The following is an 11,860-nucleotide window of genomic DNA, read 5'->3' as shown; positions in this document are numbered from 1 at the left end:
TCCATCAGTGGGGAACAGGTGGGACAGGGTCCCCCAAACAGTAGTGGGATGGGACAGGGGCCAAAAACGGAGGGGGCTGCACAGATATGCCTCAAAAAGAGTTTTTATTGAAAGCCCCTGTGGGGCAGGGGAGCTCAGTGCTGGTTGGGGACCCTGAGCTGGTGACATCCCCGGGGGGGTCTAGAAGAGCCGGAGCAGGAACTCGGGCCCCCAGTCGAGCGCAGTGTGAGTGACGGCCAGTGCCACAGCCCCCAGCGTGGCCGACAGCCCCCAGACAGCCACCTTCACCAGTGGGTTGTGACCGATAGCAGGCAGAGGGGTCACGGCGGCGTCCCCGGCCGGCTCCTGGCGCTGCCGGCGCAGGACAGCATCGGGGCGCTGGCAGGATGCAGCACGCTGGAAGGCGCTGAAGGACTGGATGGCGATGCTGCGGTGGGGAGAGGGGGACGCACTGGTTCAACCTGGGGATCTGCCGGGGGGTGTCCCACCAGCACCCAGCGCCTTCCCCCCTTACCTCTTGTGGTGCTGCCGGGCCAGGCAGGCGTGCGGGTGACGCTGGAAAAGCTCCTGCGCCCGCAGGACCAGGCGCTCGTAGGGCAAATCCGGAGGGATGCGGGAGAGGAGCTGGTGGAGGCTGGGCATGTCACAGGGGGCACCCAGCACCTCCTCCTCACGGTGCAGGACCACCTACCGAGGGCACCCATCACCTTAGGGACCCCAACCAGGTGCTGGGAGGGGGGCTGGGTGGGGTGGGGTCCCTGTGCATCGCACCTACCGCGGCAGCGAAGTAGACGGGCATGAGGGGGTGGGAGGCGAGGAAGAAGTCGTAGAGCCGGAGGGTGTGATGGAAGTCGGTGAGGACATGCCCGTACCAGGTGATAAGCCAGCTCAGGGCGAAGATGGTGCCCACCTCCGCTCTGCCAGTGGCCAGGCGGGGCGGTGAGGGGCCAGTGGGCATGGCAGGGCAGGGGGGGACCCCCCCATGTCCCCATCCCCCCCCCTCCCCAATCCTGTACCTTTGCATGAAGTCATGGAGCCGGGGGCTCTCCCGCTGCAGCAGTGGCATGAGGTAGTTGAGGATGTGCTTGGTGCTGTCCATCGTGGGGTCCATGAAGTCCCTGGTGGGGGACACACAGGGTGGTGGTACTCCCTGGTACTCCCTGGTGGTACACCCGCTGGCACCCCTGGCAGGCTGGTGGCCTCGACCCCAGCACCCTGGGGGGACACTGGGGCAGGTCTGGGTGTCCCAGGGGGATGCTGGGGCAGCTGGGGTGTCCTGAGATAATGCCAGGGCAGGTGGGGGCTCCTGGGGAGACACTTGGATGAGTGGGGGTCCTGGGGGGACACCAGGATGCATGGGGGGTCTCAGGGGGACACCAAACTGGGGGGTCCTGGGGGGATACTGGCACAGGCTGGGGGTCTTGGGGGAGATGCCAAGGCAGGCGGGGGGTCCTGGGGGGATGCTGGGGTGGGTGGGGTGTCCTGAGGGGACACTGGTGTGGGTGTGGGTCCTGGGGATACCAGAGTGGGGGGTTCTGGTGGGATACCGACACAGGCTGGGGGGTCCCAGTGGCTTATTGAGGTGGGTGGGAGGTCCTGGGGGGATGCCAGCATGGGCTGGGGATCCCAAGGGGACACCAGGATGGGTGGGGGTCCTGAGGGCACATCAAGGTGGGCTGGGGGTCCCAAGGAGACTTTGGGGTGTGCTGAGGGTCCTGGAGGACACTGGCGGGTGCGGGGGTGGGGGGTGTCCCAGAGGTGCAGTGGTTACTGCAGGTAGTGTGTGGAGAGCTGCTCCAGCAGCGGGGCAGGCTGGGAGTCCCGGGGAGGGTCCCAGGGTGGGTTGGGGATTCCAGGGGGACACCGGGGGGACAGTGGGTGGGCTGGGGGTGCTGGGGGTACCAGAGGTGGTGCGTGGAGAGCTGCTCCAGCAGCAGGGTGGGCTGGGGGTCCCGGGGAGACACCGGGGAGACCCAGGGTAGGTTGGGGGTCCTGCGGGGACACTGGGGGGACAGTGGGTGGGCTGGGGGTGCCAGGGTTACCGGAGATGGTGTGTGGACAGCTGCTCCAGCAGCGGGGCAGCGCGGCGCTGGCCCAGCACCAGCAGCAGGGTGAGGGCCACATCGTGGTAGCCCTGGTAGTAGTGCAGCTGGGGGTGGGCGCGCAGGACGTGCAGGATCAGGCCCGCCAGCTGCTCCTGCAGCACCTGCCGCTGCTCTGCTGGCATGCCTGGGGGGGCACCCGCTGGATATGGGAACCCTCGGGAGTGGCCCCCCCCCCAGAATCCCACCCCGCTGTGGGGATCCCCCCCCAGCATCCCAGCCCAGCATGGGACCCCCCCGCTCGCATCCCATCCCACTGTGGGGACCCCCCCAGTATCCCAGCCCAGCATGGGGACCGCCCCCGCCAGCATCCCAGCCCAGTGTGCCCCTACACACAGCCCCTGCAGTAGTGCCCTACCCCGGCGCAGCCCCACCCCCGCCCCAGCACAGCCCCCCAACACATGGCACAGCCCCCTGGCCCACCCCCATACCAGGTAGAGCCCCCCCCGCCCAGGCAGTGAGCACCCCCATACCCAAATGAGCCACCCCATAGCCAGGTCCAGAGCGCCCCCAGGCGTTCCCAGCCCCCCAGCCCGGGCACAGCCCCCTGGGTCTCGTCACCCCCCCCCCCCCCGGTACAGTTCCCCCAGCCCAGGCATTCCCTCCCCCACCCTCGTTCCCCCCAGGCATTCCCAACCCCCCGCCCAGGCACAGCCCCCCAGCCCAGGTACTGACCCCCCCAGACCCGGGGGGGACCGCACTCACCCGGGGGGAAGCGGGGGGCTGAGCGAGCCACGTCCAGCAGCACTTGGCTCCGGTCCCGGTGGTCCTGGAGGGCGGGAGGGGCTGCGGGGGGTACCGGGGAGGGGGGTGTGTGAGGGGTCACATCCCCCAGGGGCTGTGTCAGGCAGCTGAGGGGGGCTGGGATGGGGGGGTAGGAGTAGAAATGGGGGAATGTTGGTTGGGGAATGTTGGGAATGGGGGAATTAAATGGGAGGGGCAATTGGAGGTGTGGGAATGGGGGGGGAATGGGGGGAAGGGAAGGGGTAGATGGGGAGGGAGGGAATGGGGAGGTGCCAGCCTGTTGCACCGGGCCAAGGCTGGCCAGGAAGGGGGTGTAAGGAAACCCCATGCCCCCCCCCCCGCCCCCCCCGGCGACCCCAGCTCGTACCTGGCCGGGGGGGCAGGTTACAGGGGTCGACGCTGAGCAGCCGGGGCCAGACCTGGGGGCGCAGCTCGGGGCAGAGCCCCCCCCTCACCCCGGGCGGCCGCCCGCAGCCCCTCCAGCCCCACCGGGTCACTGCGCAGCGCCTGCAGCACCTGCACCCGCTGCTGCGCCCACCGCCCGCCGCGCCCCACTGCTGACAGGCAAGGGATGGGCACCCTTGGCACCGCATCGCCTGGTGCCATGGGCATGGCACGGCACGCTTGGCACGGCACAGCACAGCGCAGCACGGCATCGCAAGGCATCATTGGCACGGCATAGCATGGTGTCATTGGCACGGCATAGCACAGCACAGCATGGCATCGCATGGCGTCATTGGCATGGCATAGCACGGCACGGCATGGTTGGCACGGCACAGCATGGCACTGTAATGGCCCAGGTGATCAGCTGGCACAGCACGTGGTTGGTATGGCATGGCGTGGCACAGCATGGCATTACTGGTATGACATGGCAAAGCATGGCATACCCTACATGGCATGGCACGGTTGGCATGGCACAGCACAGCAATGGCCAGTGTGGCACAGCATGGCATGACAACGGCCCATGGGGCCCAGTACGGCATGGCCAGCATGGCATAGATGGCACAGTATGGCATAGCATGGCACTGTGATGGCCTGCATGGCATGGCACAGCACGGTGTGGCATGACAGAGCACAGCATGGTTGGTGTGGCATGGCATGGGTGGTGTGGCATGGCACAGCACAGCATACATGGCACAGCATAGCACAGATGGCACGGCACAGCGCACATGGCACAGAATGGCGCACATGGTATGGCACGGCACAGCGCACATGGCACAGAATGGCGCACATGGTATGGCACGGCACAGCGCACATGGCACGGCACACATGGCATGGCACAGCACAGCATGGAATACACGGCACGGCACGAGCTTTGCCAGGACCATGCATCCCCCCTGACCCCCCCCACTCCCCCCCAGGTCCCCCTGACACCTGCACCCCATGTCCTCCCCGCACCCCCCCCCCCCCCCACTGCAGCCCACCCACCCCCCACCAGCCCCTCATTGCACACTGCCTCAACGTCCCCCATATCCTCCCTGCACCCCACACGGCCCCCCTCTCACCCCCAGTCTCCCACCAGACTCCCCCCCCATTACACCTCCATCCCACTGCCTCCCATTACAGCCCCATATGCCCCCCCCATTGCCCCCCCAGCCAACCCCCCAGCTCCCTGTTACACCCCCACCCCTGGGACCCCCCATTACAGCCCCCTCATACACCCCCCCTTGCCCCCCCCCCCCGGGCCCCCCACCCCTGCATAACCCCCCCTCGTCCCCCACCCTATCGCCCCCCTATACCCACCCTGCACCTCCCAAGACCCTGCCCTGCCCCCCCCGCTCCCCATTGCCTCCCCCCCCATGGTCCCCCCATTGCACCCCCTGCCCCCCCCATATCGCCCTTGCACCCCCGACGGCTCCCCTTCACCTCCACCCTGTTGGCCCCCCCATGGCCCCCCCATCACACCTCCCATTGCACCGCCCCCCATACCCCCCCGGAACCCCCCATGGCCCCCTCTCCCCCCCCCCTCGGCTCCCCATTGCACCCCTATTACACCGCCCCCCCCATTACACCGCCCCCCCCATACCCCCACCGCCCCCCCCCCATGCCCCCCCCCATGGCCCCCCCATGGCCCCCCCCTCGCTCCTCCCGGCTCCCCATTACCGCCCCCCCCGACGTCCACTCGCCCCCCCCCCCCGACCCCAGCCCCCCATACCTCCCCGGCCCCCCCGCCGGGCCCCCCCTCACCGTCGCCCCCCCCGCGCTCCGCCCGCCGCCCCCCGCTCGCCCGCCGGCCGCCGCTCATCGCCGCGCTGCGCCCGCCCTCATCGCTCCGCCCTTCCATTGGCCAGCACCGCCCCGCCCCGCTTTTCCATTGGTCTTCTCCGCCGCCCATCACGCGAGCCGGCGGCGGGGAGTGGCAGCGCGGGGGCCGCTGGGGGTTGCGGTCCGGCGCCGCCATTGGCCGGGCGGGCGGCGGGGGCGGGACCGTTGCCAGGGTTACATAGGGCGGGCGGGCGGACGGGGGGCGCTGCGGCCCGGCCATGGGCGACCGCGGCGCGCTGGTGGGGGGGGCCCGGCGGCGGCGCGGGGGGGGCTCGGCGGCGCGGTCCGGACCCGCTCCCGCTCCGGGCGACGGCGGCGGCGGCTGCGATGACCCCGGTGGAGATTTCAGGTAACGGCCCCGCGGCCGGGCCCACCCGTCCTCTGCCGGGCCTCCTCCCGCCCGGGGTCCCGGCCCTCCGCCCCCCGGGCCCTGCCCCGTGACAACCCCCCACCACCACCTCATCCCCGGTCCTGGTGCTCTGGTCCCTTGCGCCTCTCCTCTCCCCGGCCCGTTCCCCGGTGCTGGCCCGTTCCCTGGTGCCGACCCGTTCCCCGGTGCTACCCCCTCCCTCTTGCCGTCGTCCTTGTTCCCGGTTCCCCCCCGTGGCCCGGGGTCACGGCGGCCGCTGGTTCCCGGTGCCCCCTGCCCCTCCCCCCCCCCCGTGCCCCCCTCTCCGGGCGGACCCCTCCCCGTCGGTGTCTCCGGGACCCTCGTGTGCTGCCCCCAGCCCCCACCACTCCGTGTTCTGGTGCCTGGGGGCGACGTCCCCGGCCGGTCCCCGCCGCTCCCGCTTGCTCTTGCCACGGTTGCTCTTGCGACACGGCGGGCCACCCCCCACCCCCCCCGGGCCGGGGAAGGGGTCCGGCAGCGGGGAGCCCCTGGCCGTGAGCCCCCTGTCCCGCTCCGCCGGGGTGGGGGGGCTCCCCGGAGGCCTGATCTTGCCGGTCTCCCCTGGCCGGGGGTGGGTTCCATCCCCGTGGACACCAGCCCAGGTGACCCGTAACCCCCAGGCCCCCACCCCCCCCAGCGCGGGGGTCCCACTCCCCCCGGCAGGGGCTGGGGGGACTGGGGTGAGCTTGCCTGCCCACTGCCTGCGCTGACATCCCCCCCAGCCGCTCTTTTGGGTGGGTGGGGGAGCAGGATCGGTCCCTGATGCCTCTGCCCTCGCCTCTAATCTTATCAGGGGCGGGAGGGGGGGGCACGGCACCGCGGGACTCTGGACCCAGCACAGGAGCCACCTGCACCACACCTTGCACTGCCTGAGCCTCCCCGGGCACCCCTGCCCCCGGGGAACTGTGTCCCCAAGCACTGGGAGGCCCTCTGCCCCCCCCTCCTGCCTGCCCCCCCTCCCCAGGACTGCCGGACTGCCTGCCTGCCCCTACCCCAGCCTGCAGCGAAACTCACACCTTCTGCTGCTGGGGTTCCCGGGGTGGCTCTGGCGCGGGGTGTGTGTGTGTATCCCCTCGACACTGACTCCTTACCCTGTGTCCCCACTCTCGACACTGGCCCCCTGCCCTGTCCCACCTCCCGGCCTTATCCACAGGTGTCACAAGGTGCAGGAGTCTCTGCTGAGCTCGGCCAGTGGCTACAGCAACTACCGGGGCATCCTCAACTGGTGTGTGGTGATGCTGGTGAGTCTGGGACCCCCCCATGCCGGTATGGATCCCCACTGGGAACAGCGCTTCCTTGGCTAATCCCCCAGTGTGGCTTTAATTTAATTAGCGGGTGAAAGTGAGCAGAAGGGACTTGGCACAGCGATTAAAGCCACTGACAGCACCCGGTGCCGCGGTGCTGGTGGCTGTGCCGTGCTGCTGGCCGCTGTGGCTATCACCCAGCCTCTGGGTGTGAAGCCCCCGGCTGGCCGCAGTTGCGTGGCCCCTGACTAGGGCAGCCGTATCGGTGCTGGTGAGTTGGTGAGTGACTCACCGTGCTGTGTGCCGCAACCCTTGCACAGACTCCTGGCACTGGTGACGCAAGAGCGTCCCTGAGCCGCCCTGGAGCCCAGGGTGCGGGGCTGGCAGCAGGGTGCCCCCAGGGAGGTGGGGGCTGGCTCTCCCCTCCCCGCTGTTGCCTCACCCAGCATCTCCTTCCTCTTCCAGGTCTTGAGCAACGCTCGGCTCTTCCTGGAAAACCTCATCAAGTGAGTGGGGGGGGTCTGGGGGGGAGGGTGGCATGGGGCTGGCCATTATTGCTGGCACCCGGGGCTGGGGCTGTCCCAGATCCCTGGGATCCAGCTGGAGGGATCCTTGGGGTCACTGGGGATTCGGGGGGAGCAGGGACTCCCATGGGGAGCCAGGAGTGGCCCCATAGGGTGGGTCCTGTGGGGGGGCCCCATTGGGCTTCAGGAGCTGGAGCCAGCTGCTCAAGCCCGCTTTCGACACAGGTACGGGATCCTGGTGGACCCCATCCAGGTGGTCTCCCTCTTCCTCAAAGACCCCTACAGCTGGCCCTCCCTCTGCCTGGTCATTGGTGAGTGCCACCTGACACCCACCCCAAGCCTACAGGTCTGGCTGGGGTGGTGCTGGTGAAGCCCATCACCCTGGATCAGGGCTGTTGGGGTGCAGTCCTGACGGCTCATAACACCTTCCTCCTCACTGCAGTAGCCAACGTCTTTGTGGTGGTGGCCCTGGCCCTGGAGAGACGGCTGGCTGCGGTGAGCCCCAGGGGGTGCTGGGTGCCCCTTCCCTGTGCCTGTGGGGTCTGGCTCCCCCATCTCACAACTCCCTCCTGCAGGGCTCCCTCTCGGAGGGCACAGGGACTGCCCTGCATGCCCTCAACCTCCTGGCCATCCTCTGCTTCCCTGCCGGCGTCGTACTCATGGTCACCTCCATCACCCCAGGTGAGGGGGGCTGGGAGCCTGGCTCACCCCATGCTGGTGCAGCGGGGACACACACTCTCTCACCACCTCCCCTCTCCCTGCAGTGGGAGCAGTCTTCGCCCTGGCCATCTACACTGTCATCTTCCTCAAGCTCTTCTCCTTCAGGGATGTCAATAAGTGGTGTAGGGAGAGGAGGGAGGTGAAAACAGCACCCCTGGGCTCTGGGGACAGCACTGCCACAGGTACAGCACCGGCGTGGGAGGGGACACAGCGCTTATCCTGCCTTGGGGGTGCTCACAGTTCCCTTCACCTCTCCCAGCAGCAGGGGCCCGGAAAGCCAACGGGGAGGTGGGGAAGAGTGGGGTCACCTACCCGGCCAACCTCACCTACAGAAGTAAGTGCCACCTGTGGACCTGGGAGTAGGGGTTCCTAGACCCACTCAGGGGGGACCCTGACCCCTGGGGGGACCCCTGGGTGTGCTTGGCTGCTCGCCCCCATGTGCCCCCTCCTTGTAGATCTCTACTACTTTCTCTTTGCGCCCACCCTGTGCTACGAGCTGAACTTTCCCCGCTCCCCCCGTGTCCGCAAGCGTTTCCTTCTCCGGCGCCTCTTTGAGATGGTGAGAGCTTGTGGGGGGCGGCTGGGGGGAGGTCTTGCAGAGGTTGGGGTTGTGCCGGGGGGTGGGTGTGGGTTTGGGGGTGTCTGCTGGGGGGCGGGGCTCAAGGCTGGGGGGACTCTGCCCTCTGCTTCCACAGGAAAGGCAGCAGGACCGGGGAGGGGTTCCCTGAGGTGGGGGAGGATGATGGAAGGGGGATCCCCCCCAGGGAGGAGGGTTGATGAGGAGGGTACACCAAGGGAGGGGGGGGATGGTGGGGGTGTCTGAGATGGGGGGCCGGGGGTTGCTTGCTCCATCGCTGCCTCTGTCTTCCAGCTCTTCTTCATCCAGCTGCTGGTGGGGCTGATCCAGCAGGTACGGGGCTGGGGAGTGGAGGGGGTTGCGGGCGGTGGGGGGCTTCACTCTGAGCATTTTCCCTGGGGGGTTGGTGGGGGCTGAGCTGGACCCCCTGCTCCCTTCTTGCTGCCCATTCAGGGGAGCTCTGCCCCCCTGTATCTGTGAGGTCTGCCAGCACAAGGGGGGCTGCCCCCCCCCCCTTCCCGGGGGCCCCCCTCCCTCCCCAGGGGCCGGGCTGCAGTAGCTGTTCCCGTTTCAGTGGATGGTGCCCACGATCCAGAACTCCATGAAGCCCTTTCGGGTGAGTGATGAGGGGTCCCCCCACCACAGGACCTGGTGATTGTGGGGGAGGGGCAGAGGCTGTGGCTCCCCCCTGGCTCCAGGATCCGGTGAAGCCACTACCCCAGCCCCTCCCCCCACTCCGCTCCCTGCCCTCTTTCTGGACTGGCACGGGGGCTGTGGGACAGGGGTGATGGGAGCTGATGGTGCTTTGCAGGACATGGATTATTCCCGGATCATCGAGCGGCTCCTGAAGCTGGCTGTGAGTACCCCTGCTACCCTCTGTCCCCTTGCCTGGGGGCACACGGACACAGCCAGCACGCCCCTCACGGCCTCCGTCTCCCCCACCAGGTCCCCAACCACCTTATCTGGCTCATCTTCTTCTACTGGTTCTTCCACTCTTGCCTGAATGTGGTGGCTGAAGTGATGCAGTTTGGGGACCGGGAGTTTTACAGGGACTGGTGGTGAGTGATGGGGGAGACAGCGCTGTCCCCTCATCCCCTCCTGTCCCTGAGCAGGGTCATTTTGGGGTGGGGGTTGTGTGTGCACACTGGAGGCAGAGTGGGGACATGGCAGCTCCCCCCCGGGCCACGGCTCACTGCTTCTCTCCCCAGGAACTCTGAGTCGGTGACCTATTTCTGGCAGAACTGGAACATCCCAGTGCACAAGTGGTGTCTCAGGTGCGTGGGGGTGGCAGGAGGGGACTGTCCCATGTCAGTCCGTGTCGTCGTGTCCCCCCCACCCCTGGGATGAGGACGGGGGCTATGATGCTGCTGGGGCTCTGCGCTAACAGACCGCTGCTCCTCAGGCACTTCTACAAGCCCTTGCTGAAGTGGGGGGCCAGCAAGTGGGCAGCCCAGACGGCTGTTTTCCTGGCGTCTGCCTTCTTCCACGAGGTCAGTGCTCCCTCTGGCTCTGCGGGGGCTGCCTGCCCCCTCCACCCCCACCCCCCCATCACCCTGCCTGCAGCTCCGAGAGCTCGTGACCTGGTGCTGCAGCTGAACTCATGTCTCCGCAGTACTTGGTGAGCGTCCCCCTGAAGATGTTCCGGCTCTGGGCGTTCATGGGGATGGCAGCTCAGGTGAGCGGAGCCCCTGCTCGCTGCCCTGGGCCCGGGGCAGCACCCCTGCATTCCCTGGGATGGGGGGGTGGGGCAGTGGGCTACTGAGGCTGAGCCCCGTTAGCTGGGGCACATCCCAGGCTGCCCACCAGGCACGGGGTGATGCTGCTCCATCACTTCCAGATCCCACTGGCCTGGTTCGTCTCAAAGTTCCTCAGGGGTAACTACGGGAACGCGGCAGTCTGGATGTCCCTGATCATCGGGCAACCCATCGCTGTCCTCATGTACGTGCACGATTACTACGTGCTCAACTATGAAGGCAACCAGTGAGGCGGGGGCCGCCCCCCATGCTGCCCCACAGCGCAGGGGGCACACCGTCCCCCAGACCCTGCCAGCACCCGGATGCTGCCACTGTGGGTGGCTGCCTTGCACCTTCTTCTGTGTGTAGGGAGTAGCCCGGGAGGCGTTACTGTCCTTGTGATTTGAATGTTGGATCAATGCAATAGCCCCTGGGGGGGGACAGGACCCCCACTCTGCCCTGGGGACGGTGTGGCTGGGGCAGGGGGGAGACAGGAGCTGAGTCCACCCAGCCCCCAGCTGTTCTGGGGCACGGCTGCTCCTCAGCCCCCAGCTTTAAGCAGAGCCTCCTCTGCGTTAAGGCACTTTAAAGGACTGGCCCTGGCCTGTAACTGTCCCCCGGGTCCCTGTCACACTCCCTCGGGGGGCTCCTGTCCTGGCCCTGGTGCCACCAGAGGCTCTGGGTCCCGTGCACAATCCCTGCCTGGAGCTCACTGGCACGGTGCCAGCTGTCAGCCCTGCCTGCTCCGTCCTTGGGCCACTGCCCATGGCCCTGCCCTCTCCTTGGAGCAGGGCTTCGGGCCCTGCTGCTGCCTCCTGGCCTTGCTCTGGGCTCACTCAGCCCCTTTTTAACCCTTCCAGATTGTATCTGTCAAATACTGAGTGATTAAAGTGTCTTTTTTTTTTCTTTTTTCCTTTTTTCTGCCCCCCCCTCCCCCGCCCTCTCCAAGTCCCATTCCTCTCTCTCCTGGCCTATACCCCAGGCACTGCCCATGATTTCCCCGTTTCTGTCCTAGCCCCTGATGTGGGTGGCTGGAGAAGCCAGTTTGGAGTGGGGAAGCAGCTGGGACAGAGTGGGCATGCTGCAGGGAGCAATGGTTGCCGCCCTATGGCTGAGCCCCCACTCCCCTGTATCCCAGCTGAAGTGGGAGATGGGAGCTCTGTGGCCCTGGAGTTCTGCTGCAGGGCTGGGGGTGACTTCAGCAGCACACACCCCAGCTGCCAGCTTGGCCCCGGAAGGGTCCCTGGTTGCTCTCAGAAGGGGTGACATAACAAGGGGTGGGCAGCATGTGCCACCAGCAGCATCCCAGTGCACCACTGGGAGCAAGGGGCCTGAGGTTCACCCTGCAGGAGGATTCCCAGCCCTGGAAGCTCCTGCCCTCACCGGTCAGAGCAGGATTTGGGTGGGAAGGACCTTTGAAGGTCACCTAGTCCCCCTGCTACAGGCAGGGACACCTCCCACCAGACCAGGCTGCTCCCAGCCCCGTCCAGCCTGGCCTTGAGCTCCCAGGGATGGGGCACCCACAGCTGCTCTGGGCAGCCTGTGCCAGCGCCTCGCCAC

At 67.7% G+C, this 11,860-nt stretch overlaps 2 protein-coding genes across 2 annotated transcripts; one reads left to right on the top strand and one right to left on the bottom strand.

Annotated features, from left to right (window-relative positions):
• Positions 1–87: 87 nt before the first annotated feature.
• LOC121085767 (TBC1 domain family member 20-like) lies at positions 88–4,153 on the bottom strand. Its single transcript, XM_040588755.1, is given in 8 exon segments — positions 88–427; positions 515–687; positions 776–917; positions 1,017–1,118; positions 2,043–2,229; positions 2,808–2,888; positions 3,214–3,290; positions 3,292–4,153. Coding segments are annotated over 8 exon segments (1,293 nt in total). The 5' UTR covers positions 3,576–4,153; the 3' UTR covers positions 88–180.
• Positions 4,154–5,329: 1,176 nt separating this feature from the next.
• DGAT1 (diacylglycerol O-acyltransferase 1) lies at positions 5,330–11,205 on the top strand. Its single transcript, XM_040588422.1, has 17 exons — positions 5,330–5,460; positions 6,656–6,743; positions 7,212–7,252; positions 7,496–7,581; positions 7,713–7,765; positions 7,846–7,951; positions 8,035–8,172; positions 8,250–8,324; positions 8,446–8,549; positions 8,862–8,900; positions 9,142–9,183; positions 9,379–9,423; positions 9,513–9,625; positions 9,776–9,841; positions 9,970–10,057; positions 10,180–10,242; positions 10,405–11,205. The coding sequence occupies exons 1-17, from the start codon at positions 5,330–5,332 to the stop codon at positions 10,549–10,551; spliced, it is 1,425 nt and encodes a 474-aa protein (XP_040444356.1). The 3' UTR covers positions 10,552–11,205.
• The last annotated feature ends 655 nt before the right edge of the window (positions 11,206–11,860 follow it).

The sequence above is a fragment of the Falco naumanni genome, chromosome 3 (assembly GCF_017639655.2).
Source record: "Falco naumanni isolate bFalNau1 chromosome 3, bFalNau1.pat, whole genome shotgun sequence".
Classification (NCBI taxonomy): Eukaryota; Metazoa; Chordata; class Aves; order Falconiformes; family Falconidae; genus Falco; species Falco naumanni.
Note: the sequence above shows the minus strand (reverse complement) of the source record. Positions and strands in the feature narration are given on the sequence as shown.